The sequence below is a fragment of the Oxyura jamaicensis genome, chromosome 1 (assembly GCF_011077185.1).
Source record: "Oxyura jamaicensis isolate SHBP4307 breed ruddy duck chromosome 1, BPBGC_Ojam_1.0, whole genome shotgun sequence".
Taxonomy (NCBI): domain Eukaryota; kingdom Metazoa; phylum Chordata; class Aves; order Anseriformes; family Anatidae; genus Oxyura; species Oxyura jamaicensis.
The window spans coordinates 57136531-57148529 of NC_048893.1; the positions used below are offsets into that span (position 1 = coordinate 57136531).

At 42.5% G+C, this 11999-nt stretch overlaps 1 protein-coding gene across 1 annotated transcript; it reads right to left on the reverse strand.

Annotated features, from left to right (window-relative positions):
- Nucleotides 1-726: 726 nt before the first annotated feature.
- On the reverse strand, nt 727-10671 carry HSP90B1 (heat shock protein 90 beta family member 1). Its single transcript, XM_035341596.1, has 18 exons — nt 10502-10671; nt 10096-10195; nt 9300-9441; nt 9104-9220; nt 8555-8886; nt 7593-7704; nt 6770-6886; nt 6059-6175; nt 5293-5430; nt 5132-5209; nt 4983-5048; nt 4451-4720; nt 3984-4229; nt 3577-3713; nt 3114-3192; nt 2863-3018; nt 2219-2317; nt 727-1347 (listed from the first exon to the last, which is right to left on the reverse strand). Exons 1-18 carry the CDS (start codon nt 10548-10550, stop codon nt 1318-1320), a joined length of 2385 nt encoding a protein of 794 aa, XP_035197487.1. The 5' UTR covers nt 10551-10671; the 3' UTR covers nt 727-1317.
- Nucleotides 10672-11999: the final 1328 nt, after the last annotated feature.

The following is an 11999-nucleotide window of genomic DNA, read 5'->3' on the forward strand; positions in this document are numbered from 1 at the left end:
AAGCTTTTCACCTCAGCGTTTAGGTGTCTTCACCCAAGTACAGGTGATTTCACCTAAGATCATGAGACTTAAGTTTCACTCTTTTGCCTGCCTAGTTAACAAGAGTGGTTCTCAAGTAGGAGCAGTACTTAGACAATAACTCTATGTACTTTCACAGAAGGCAAATAAAGAATCAATGTAAACCTTTCCTACCAACTCTGAAAAATCTGTTTCAAAAGTAGAGGCACTGGTGAGAAAACAGTACTTCATGCAAACACCACACAACTAATGTGCTAAGTAGAAGAGACAGTGGTGTGTCCAACTTAACTTGTCTATGTTACACAGTACTCCATTTGGTGTCAACAGATTTAGCTTGAATTAGCTCAAGTATGTACAGTGATTTGTCACAGTAGGGACAGAACAAGATCTAAAAATTCAGAAATAATAGCGTTAAAGATTAACTGTAACAGCAAAGAACTTGCACATGAAAAAAATGGAGAAAGGACTACTGTAGCTGTTGGGAAAGCTACCTGAGTTAAAGGCAGGGTTACTACAGGGGAGGATAAGGATAGTCTCCCAGAGAGATAACATGTCCAGTTATTCTTCAACCTTTTAATGAAAGGAAAAGCATTTTGCTGATCTCAGCTGCAATAGCTACCCCTGCCTGCTCTGTAAAGTGCAGTGAAGTCATACCCAGTGCCACTGTGGTTTAAGCACATTTCAGAAAGCCTGCTAGAAGCTCTCACTTTTTACAACATTGCCTTTCCATTCAAGCCAGCAGGACTTCAATTCCAATACTATTTTTAAATGCCCTCTCATCTTTAAGTTGTCATTATTAAGTAACTTCTTGAATACTCATTCCACACAAGCTTCAGTAGAGAGGTCCTAGATGCCAGGTGTACTTGGGATTGAACAGCACAGCAGATCTGTTAACACAAAACTGAGCCTTACACATACACTTTTGACTGCTGTGTATTTCACAAATGTGGCTGTACTAGGGTGGAATGGCATGAGGACAGCACATTCCCTATTAGACAAAGGACCTGAACACTCAAGACAATCCCTTTATTCTTGAAGATGAGCTGAGCTTACTATGTAAAATTTAAAGTTACTGGTGTTTGGGAACATTTTATTTTGTACATGACAAGATTTTACACCAAGTCAGTTAAATAATACAAATTTACATTCATGAGGAATGCTTTAGAAAAGTCAACTTAAAAAAAATCTCCTCTGCCCTTAACCCCCATACCATCCCTCAACCTTTTACAGTGGAAAAACACAGAATTTAATTCACATCCCTTCCTAGCCCCCCAGTGCAGGATGGTAGGCAAATGCAGTTTACAGTTCATCCTTCACATCTGTGGATTCCTGTGGAGACAAACAGAGAAATCAGAACATTGCTTTTTCAAAGTGCAAGAAGTTACAAAAGCTATTTCAGATGAACTGAAAAACTGTTGATGCTTCCCAAAGCACTAACAGACATAATATAACTTTTGAAGAGACATTAAAAAACAAAACTTCAGTTCACTCAGATTTAGTTTACCATCTTTAATACTTTAAGTTATCTGTCAGGCATAGTATTAGTATTGTTAACATCCCGTAACTTTGCTCCCTTATTTATTGTTATCACTGCAGGTTATGCTACTCTGTAAATGCAGTAGTGATAGCATTAAAACTAATAGTTATCTACAGTACAGTAAGTACTGTTCCATGTATTCTTAGGTAATCTGACAGATAATAGTAGGCAAATACATCTCTAAAAGCTTTGTATTTTTATTAGTCTCAAGATGTAATGTTACAGGACTCTTCCAAAAGCAGCCTAAGCAAGCAGGTCCAGTCGGGACTTCACAGTAACTTAGAAGTTAACATCACTGAGAAATCACAGTACTTAATGGCCAATTTGTAGAAACTACTGCCCACAAGCTGTATAAATCCAGCAGGTAACAGGAAGCTCATGGTAGGGGATTTACTATTACTTTTTGCCACGGGGCACTCATAACAATCTTTAGCTTAATTTAGCTCCAAACCCTGAATACATTTATTTTTTTCTTCTTACAATGAAAATTGATACAGAAGATTTGTGCAGTAGGTTTTTTCCCCTCCAAGAAAAGCTTGGAAAACCTTACACTGACAGCTACAGTCACAGAATGCTAAGTGAAGAAATCTGTTGTCAGGAAGCACCAGATAAAGCTGCACATAGATATAAGAGATGAAAGACGAATCAAACTTGAGACCTTACCTTCTGTGTTTCACTATCTTCAGCATCAGCATCCACCTCTTCCTCATCTTGCTCTGCCTCCTCAGCTGCATCTTCAGGCTCTTCAGGCTCTTCTTCCACCTGTGGGAGGGTCACAAACACTTTACTATGCATTCAAAGCTTTATTTGCTTACATTGTTTGCTAGTCACAGACTAGCTAAATACAGGCTACAGTACTACCAGTTCATAACATGTGCTCCAGGTTACCTGAAAGAGAAACCAGATTCTCTTCTGCACTAAAACACTATCATATTTCACCTGGCAGGATACCAGCTTAATTTCTTGCATAGCATTGAGAGAAGACCTATACCCCAACCTGTGAACTTCTTTCCCCATTAGTGAAATGGGCACATGCATCTGTCCAGCCCCTAATTTACTCCCACAGAACCACCACTTAAAGACAGCCATACTTGAAAAAAGCATAATGGAAAAGCAGAATCCCAGGCAACCACAAAGAATAGTGGAAGAGGATACAAGCATGAAAGGCTCATCACTTTCCCAGCCAGAAACTTGGACCACGCTTCTGAGCCCACTTAAGGTCAGGAAACTAGCTACATATGCAAGTCTACTGCTGCAGTTACATCTTAAAAGGTGTAAATATCTGCTACACATTGTAGGCTACTAACCTTTGCATCCAGGTCAATGTTTAAACTCAAACGAAGCATCCTTTCTATTCTGTCTCCATATTCTTTGGTGTCTGGTAACATATATCCTGATCTCAAAGTTGCAGTTTCAAACAATACCACTGCAAGATCTGAAACTGTTTTGTCATCTTCGTTTTCCTAATATGGAAGCACAAAAAACCCACAGACACAGCTGTTAATTAGGCTGCACTGACAGCTTTGCAGTCAGCATTTCACTACTGTTACTTACTTACCTTGACTCGCCTCAGCATATCTTTGATCAGTGGATGTCTGGGGTTTATTTCAAATGTCTTCTTTTGGCTAGCATAGTAACTGGAAAGAACAGAAGTCACATCACTAAGTTTTGAAGGATGGGACCCAGGCATCCCTTTAAAACCAAGAACACTGCTTATACCCATAGTAACAAGGTTATCTGCCCCCTCCCTCCCTGCTTAGTGAGCCTCTAAAAAACAAGTTATTGTGATAGTTCATCTTATGTCACTGAATGACAGATGCAAATACTACTGATGAGTATTGCTCAGTAAGCAGAGTTTTACCTACCAGGTTTTGAAACAGCAATTATAGAGGTTGCAACTTATTTATGAACGACCTTAAATTATGGCAGATCATTTGAACCACATGGAAGCTTCTTGTGCCCACACTAACCAAAGGTTCTTATCAACTACATTTCGCATCTGCTGCTAATGGAAAGCTTACTTTGTAGATATGTCCTTTCCAGTTTGGTAAGCTTGAGCTTTCATGATTCTTTCCATGTTACCAGACCATCCATACTGACTAGCCACAAGTGCACATGGAGACTGGGTTAAACGTTGAGAGAGCACAGCTTTTTCAATCTGCAGAAAAAAGCCTTGAAATTAGTTCAAATAACTCTTAAATGGAGTTAAACAGCTCAAATTTGCTACCACATGGCCACTTCAGTTTTTTATGAAAGCTCTAAGGTGACATTCTAACTCACTGCCTTCCTGAAGTAAAAGGTGTTAAAACATTTCTTAATCCATTGAAGAACAGACCAGGAAGTTATGGTCAGCTCTACAACCCCAGAGTTTGCAAGGCTTTGTATGAACTACAGCAGCATTTACAAATAAGCATTAAATATTTGTAACCTTGTCCTTCAGAGCTTTGTCTTTCATCCAGTTCAAGAGTGGTTCAAATTCCTTTTCCAAGGCTTCTCGGCTCTCCTTAGATTTTTCACTTTCTTCAAACTTAACTCCTTCTTTTGCTACGTTCTGAAACCTCTTGCCATCAAATTCTGGCAGAGCTTGAATACAGTATTCATCCACAGGTTCAGTCAGGTATATCACTTCGTAGCCCTTTTTCAGAAGACGTTCAACAAATGGTGACGACTCTGCCTGTATGAGGACAGACCAAGATACCAGTTAAACATTGTTGATACCAGCAGCTACTCAAAATTGTACTGCTATGTTACAAATGTTAACACAAGGAAAACTGAACTGCAGTAGTAACACAACCATGGCTATGCCATGCTTCACAGCAAGTACAAGCAGTTTACAATGTTTATTGTACCATAAAACCACAGCAGTAACATTTCTTTCCTTCCCTGCTCACTTACCTCCTTTCTGCTGGCACCTGCCATGAAATATATTTTGTCTTGTTTCTCTTTCATTCTTTCCACATACTGGTCAAGGCTTGTAAGGTTACTTTCATGATGAGAGGACTGGAAGCGAAGAAGTTTAGCCAGTCGTGTACGATTGGAGTGATCCTCAATAACTCCAAGCTTGACATTAGTACCAAACTCCTTCCAGAATGTGTCATTGTATTTTTCTTCTGCAATTTTCTTGATCATATCAAGAGTCTTACGAACAAGTTTCTTTCTGATCACCTAGGAAAAGCAGTAAATACAACGTTACAGCAATATGCAATTGAAAGATCCCTCAATTCAGCCTCACTGCAAAGAATGGGTTCACAACACTCAATTGTTCTGACTTAAAAGTGGTCTGAAAACAGCAATGCTTGGTTACCAATACTTTACTTTCACTCCTAACAATATTTAATCAAGCCATTTATCATCTAAACCTTGCTATTTATCCACTTATTTACTCTGAATGTGCCCCCAATTAAAAATATAAGACCAACTATCTTACCTTTAAGAGTTTATGCTGCTGAAGTGTTTCACGAGATACATTCAGAGGAAGATCATCAGAATCCACCTAGTTGAAGGAGATTTTTTTTAATTATAGCTAGCAGCATTTGGAAATAAAAATTAAGTCTTACATTTTTTTTTAATACTTACAACACCCTTAACGAAGTTAAGATATTTGGGCATCATGTCATGGAAGTCATCAGTGATGAACACTCTTCGAACATACAGCTGAATTACAAAGAGAACAATAATCAGGTTATGGGTTATTTTTTAAACAGAAAACTATAGCAATAATCACTTGCTTGTCTTACCTTAATGAAATCACTTTTTTTAGACCCATATTCATCAAACAAGCCACGTGGAGCAGAATTAGGAACGAACAAGATTGATTTGAAAGTTACTTCCCCTTCAGCAGTGAAGTGGATGTAAGCCATTGGATCATCATGTTCCTGTGAAGTGAAATTTTCTTTAAGTCTATGTTAGCAAAGTACTGGCAAGTCAGTTCTTCTATAACATGAATTTGCAAGTTATTACATAATTAAACCATCTAACCATGCTTTATGGAACTGAAAGCTCCAGATTCTACAGAGTTATTCACACAGAAGTTTTCTAGTAACTACTAGATGCTTCCTTTTTTTTTTTTTTAAAGCTAACCAAGGCGATGCCAAGACCATAGTAAGATACTCTTAAGTCATGTTAAGATTGTCTTTACTTGTAAACAGTGTGTGTCTACAAAGCTCCATTTCCTTCTTTCTTTTATCATGTACAACATCAACATAGCCACTCTTAAACTACATGAAATTTCCTCGTCAGTTGTTTAAATTAATCAGTAAGCTTCACAGGAGCTCAAACACGTTACCTCCCTACCTAGGCCACCTGCCAGTTGGGTGGCATTATCTTCTCCCTGGAAAAGAGAGCAGCTCCTAGCCGGAATGCCACACCTCAGAGAACCTGCAGTTCAGTCCTCTTACTGGCAGCAATTCGTTCTTCAGAATGAAGCACTCAGTGTTGCTTACACAGCAAGAAATACTACAGCAAGCCTACTGCTTTGGAACAATTTTGAAGCTTACAGCTTACCTTGGAAAAGGTTTTGTAAAAAGCTTTGTATTCATCCTCTTCAACTTCTTTAGACGGTCTCTGCCAGATGGGTTTTATGTCATTCATGAGCTCCCAATCCCAGACAGTCTTTTCAACCTAGGTATGTAAACACAAGAATAAAGATGTGTTCTTTAATTGACACAAAACCTGAATTAAAGAAACTCCACTGAGGCTGAAATCCTAAAATAGCATCAGAAAAATACATATTTCTAATCTACAAACTAAATTAAGACGGTGGCCTGGATAATCTCACTCAAGCATATGTATTAGCAATAAGCTAATACTGCTAATATGTGGCAACAGAGAGCAAGTCCACACTTCAGTGTACCCTGTGCACATTTCACATTCACTGAAGTGTTGTGATTACTCTCCTTCTGCAACTCTGAAAAAAGCTTCCCAGAAAAGACTATGTTCAATTTAAACCAGTCAGTGTCAGTTTACTTAATCCAGTATCACTGAGAAGCTTGCTTGCTGGCTCCATGCCTGAAGTAAGCTCTCCAGCAGGCTCCCTGCCTGACAAGACTATGGGTAGACATTCACCTTATTTCAACCACATCTTATTTACCATCTTATACGGTGTTTAACTCCAGTTGAATGGGACTGTTTGAAAACACACCTCTAGAAGACTATGAAAACTGCTGAAGTATCTGGCATGACTTAGAAGACCTCATCTAGTCTGAAAAAGCTTACCTTCTTTGTTTTTGGTTTCTTCTCCTCCTCCTCCTCTTCAACTGCAGCTTCATCATCATCTGTTTCTTCTTTCTCCTTTGCTTCCTCTTCCTCTATAGGTTCTTCTACAGTCTCCGTCTAAGTAGACAATTCAAAGTGATGTTTAGACTACTTACTAGAAGTACCTGCTAGATAACTATTCTATCAAATGGCCTAAATCACCCAAGTTAGAATAGTGCTGAGAGATTGATTGCCTGTTGCAAGCATTTCCTCACAGATAAGTATGTTTTTTCAGTCACATTTTTTATGACCACATGCTGTCTTTTGGTACTCTGGGAGGCCACTGTACTCAAATTTTAACATCTTCATAGCTTTACACTTTACCTTTAATAAAACACCACCTTTAATCAGATTGGGTGATGTCAAGCTAGTGCTACACCAAGAAAACATTGCAAGAACAACCATTAAAGTTAAAATGCTACCCAATATTGACGACACCTAACCATGCTTGAGAGCTTACCAAAGCTTCCAGATACCAATCAAAGCATGTGAAATAAAGATTGCTTCCTAATATTTTGCACAGTTTTGCTTCTTTGGTTAAAAAAAAGTTAATAAAACCAAGTTCCTTCAAAGTTTGTGATCTTAGCACAAGTTTGTGCCTTGAGTAGTAAGTAGCTAGCAAAATGCTAGCCAGTTCTTCCTTTCCACTGAATCTCACTAGCCCAAAACAGTTAGACTAGTAGAAATTCTATAGCATGCCCTCCTTCTTGAAGTATCTGGCCCTTGAAAGACCATGAGCTATGAAATACAGCTCAGTGTACAATGCTCTGGTAAATGCACTTACCTTGCTGCTCCACACATATATGGGGAAGTTTATGAACTGTGAGTATTTCTTGACGAGGTTTTTAACAGTATCCAACTCAAGATAATCAGATGCTTCTTCCTTCAAGACAAGGCTAAAAGAAAATACAAGAGTAAATGTTGGACTAGTAGTTTAAATAGTTTTACTGGAGGAGACTCATCTTTCCACTGTTGCAGCTCTAGTGACCCAAAATTATTCAACTGCAGCTCAACTAGCAAATCCTCTGGTATCTTTAAAATTCAGATACCTATTAAAACCACTTTAATCACATGGAAAGCTCCTTCTTTTTAAAGAATTGTCAGCATAACAAAATGCCTATAAATCTAAACAAAAGCCTCAAATCAACAGTGATCGGGACTTCGATTCACTCTGGCTTCGTTTGGATGCAGAGGACCAAGACAAACATTTTCCTGCTAATGAATATCATGGTCATGCTAATGCTTTGCCTTTCAGTAGTAAGAAGTCCTGAAAATGACTGAAGGGCTCCTCTAAGCCCAGATCAAATAAACTTATGTGCACAATGGAAAAAAACAGGGCTGTCCAACTACATCTAACTTCAAAGTCACATCAGACCAGTCTGACAGGTGTATTAACAATCACCTGTTTCCAAGAGAAGGCTCTACAAGCCTGTAGACATTCTGTTGTACCACAACTGCATCGAGAAACTGAATCAATCTACAGGCTGCTAAGTTTGTAATTACTTGCAAGCCATTGTCAATATGCTCACTGTTTTTTTCATTAATCTAACAGAATAAAGAACCATTACCAGCCCACATTTTGCATGCGGTTAATAGTTTGGATGTTTCTATTCAACTGGAAACATCCATACTCCAAGAATCAAACACTATATGTAGTTGCAATACCAAAGTCACAGACATACTCCAGTGAGAAAGATTAATCTACAATACATTTATTTTAAGCATCCAAGGAAACTTAATACTTACGTTATGGTTGTGCCACGTCCTAAAGTGTTTCCTCTTGGGTCATCAATCACAGAGAATTCATTTGAATCTGACTCCCAAATGTGCTGAGTATCATTGTTGTGTTTTGATGTGACGATAACTCTGTCTGCTACTAAGAAGGCAGAATAAAAGCCAACACCAAACTGGCCAATTAACTCAGATGTTGACTGGCTATCATCCTGCATTTCAGTCATCTTGTTTAAGAATTCACTTGTACCAGACTTTGCAATGGTACCCAGGTTTTTAATCAACTCCTCTTTTGTCATGCCAATACCCGTATCTGTAACGTGAAGCATGTTCTTCTCTTTGTCACACTAAAAAAAAGAAAAAGATTAAGTTTTACTTTATTTTAAATCTCACTACCTACTACACTTATCACAGAAGAGTGTTAAGGAGACTTGATCGTAACGTAGTCCTAATTTGTATTTGCATCAGTATTAGGCAATAAATGTAATGCCCTAATGATGCACTGTCTTCTTACATTCCTGCCACTGCTCTTCAGTGAGAGACAGCGTATCTAACATTTCTTACCTTGATTTTGACAGTGAGCTCCTCATTACCAGCAAGAGCATTTTCATCAGTCAAGGATATTAACCGTATCTTATCTAAAGCATCCGAAGCATTTGAAATAAGTTCCCTCAGGAAAATCTGAAACAGAATCCAGTTGTCAGGAATTCAAGAATACACATGAACATTTCTAGCATGTTCTACTGATACAGGTACTAACCTCTTTATTTTTATATAAAGAATTGATGATAAGTTTCATCATTCTGTTAACTTCTGCTTGAAATGCAAACTTCTCAGATTTTTCTCTGATTTCTTTGATCTGGGATGCATTTAGGCCATCTAGCTGGATAGCTTCTTCCTCTCTGTAAGAAGAATGAGAAACCGTCAAATGATCTTGCCTACGTACGGTTTCCACTAATTGTCTAGCAATCACAACAACGGTCTAACTAGAGAAGCAGTAACTTTTAACCACTAACACTGATAGCTCAAACGTGGTGATCAAATGAGATTTGCAAGACTTGTTGTCATCAGTTGCACAGCCACAATCTAAACTGCAAGAGAAAATCCGTGATTCCAAATAAGACTATTTCATTATTAAGTTCAGGGAAAAACACAGGTATATTACAACTATTGCAATGCTCAACATGAGGTATACTTCCAAGGATTGGTGTAGAGCTACTCAACCAGTGGGCACTAACCTGCACCATTTACCACATGCTGTTATGTGCAAGAATAACCCCCATTTATCTATTGGTTCTTATAGAACTGATGAAATTGGACAAAACCAAGTTAAATACTTCTGAGTCCAAGTTCTCTGTCTCACCTCTATATAAAAGGCAACAATCTTCTTTTGATATATTTTATTTTTAACATCTGACTAGTTTTTGCGTGTTACTCCCCCACACTCCAACCTCTGCGAGTTTAAGCATTACTGATACTAAAATTGATTTTTTTTTTAAAGCAAGACAGCCTCCTGATGCTTTAAAAGCTGCTTACCCAGCACCCCACCTACTAACCTCTGAACAACTTCATCGTCAGTCCGGGACCCTTCCCTGCTTTTACCCAAGTCATCCTCCACGGTTGCATCCACATCCACCTCCTCTGCGCCAACGGACGCTGGATAGAACGAGACAGGCAGCAAGCTGAGCCCCCCCAGTGTGTCCCTACCCAAATTGTCGGCTTCCCCCCCCCCCCCCAATCCCTGCACCCCCAACCTCCCCCACGCCCCCACCCACCTCCTGGGGGAATAAAGCCCAGAAATGCAGGGAGGAGCCCCCCCACCCCCCGGGAGCGTGCCCAGCGCCGCTCCCCCCCTCGCTTCCCACCCAGCGGGTGCCATCAGCCCCCTAACGCTCCCTCCCCTCAGCCTCCGCCGCCAGAAGGTTCCAGAAGGCAGCCGGCGGGATGTGGAGGGGCACTCACCGGCCAGCAGAAGCGCGCAGGCCAGAGCGAGCCCCCAGGCCGACCTCATGGCGACGCAGGCCGCGGTGGCGGAGAAGAGCACGGCCCTGCCCTACCGGCCCCTCACGCAACCGGCCCCGCCACCGCCGATGCCGCTGGCGCAGTCGCGGCCCTCCCCCTCCACCTTATCAACGGCGCCCCTCCGCAGCGCGAGGGGGGCTCCCGGCGCCTGGCCAATCGCGGCGCCCCACGCCAAACACGCGGCCAATGGCGAGCCGGCGGGGGCGGGGCGCGGGGCCGCGGCCGCCAATCCCGGCTTTCCATGTGCGGTTTCCTGCGGACGGAGCGTGGCCGGCGCCGGTTGGCCGCACGCAACGCCGCCCGGCCAATCGTTTGGGCGGAGGGGCTTAAGGGGTGGGGCCGGCGGCTCCTTTTAGACCAATCAGGCGTCGATGCTTGGCGCCCCGGCCGCGTGGGGCGCGTCCGCGTCCGGCAGCGGTGCGGCCGGTCCCCGCGTGGGCAGCTGGGTCCCGACGGCTTCCGGGGGCACCCGGGATGTTTACCGGGGACACGGTTGCCACGGCAACGGGCGCTTCCGGTCGTGGCGGCGCCAGCGGGCCTCTCCCGTCAGCTCTGAAGGCCTCCGCTTCCGCCCGTTGCTGCTGGCGGGTGCGCGTGCGCAGTTGCGCCGCGCGGCATGCTGGGAGTTGTAGTCCTGGGTGGGGGGGGGTAGGAAGGCGCCCCCTGGCGGCGGAGCGCGGGCCGGGCCGCCATTACGGGGCAGTGCGGGGGGCTTGGGCTGGGCTCGCCCCCCCCCGCCTCACACGGCCCTGAGGGGACAATGTTTGTGCGGTCACGGAGTCCTAGAATCACTGAGAAAATAAAAAAAAAAAAACAAATAAACAAACACCAAACAAACAAAACAAAAACTTGTAAAAGACCTTCAATATCCTCACATCCGACCACCCACCCACCACCACAAACCTACCACCAATCTGTGTCCCTAAGCACCACATCCACGCATCTCCTGAATATCCAGGGCTGGCAACTCCACCGCCTCCCAGGTGGCCTGTTCCGATCCCTGACCACCCTTTCTGTGAAAAAAAATCCTCCAATTTAAACCTCCCTGGTACAAAAAGGAAGCTGGAATAAAACGAGCTCCGCGCTTGGCAGGTCCCCGTGTTTTCTAGCTTTCTAGTGCTGATCACAACAACCACCCTCCAGAGGTTTTATTCTGACTCCTTAGTCTGCCCTTGGGGACGTTGTTTATTTATAATGTCCCACCTCTCCGGGGCTGCCAGGTTATCCTGTTTGCCCTGGCTCCAGAAGATCACGTCAGAAAATTACGTCTTCCAAGTGACCGTGGTGATGAGTGTGGTCAGAGGAAGGCCGTCATTGTCAGCTCGAGGCCGAGAGCGACGGCTCCCTTCCTGCCTGGGGATCCCTGCCCGCTGCAGCGCTGGTGGTGCCTGCCTCAGTTGCCGCCACAGACAGCTGACGTGGGGGGACCCACATACGG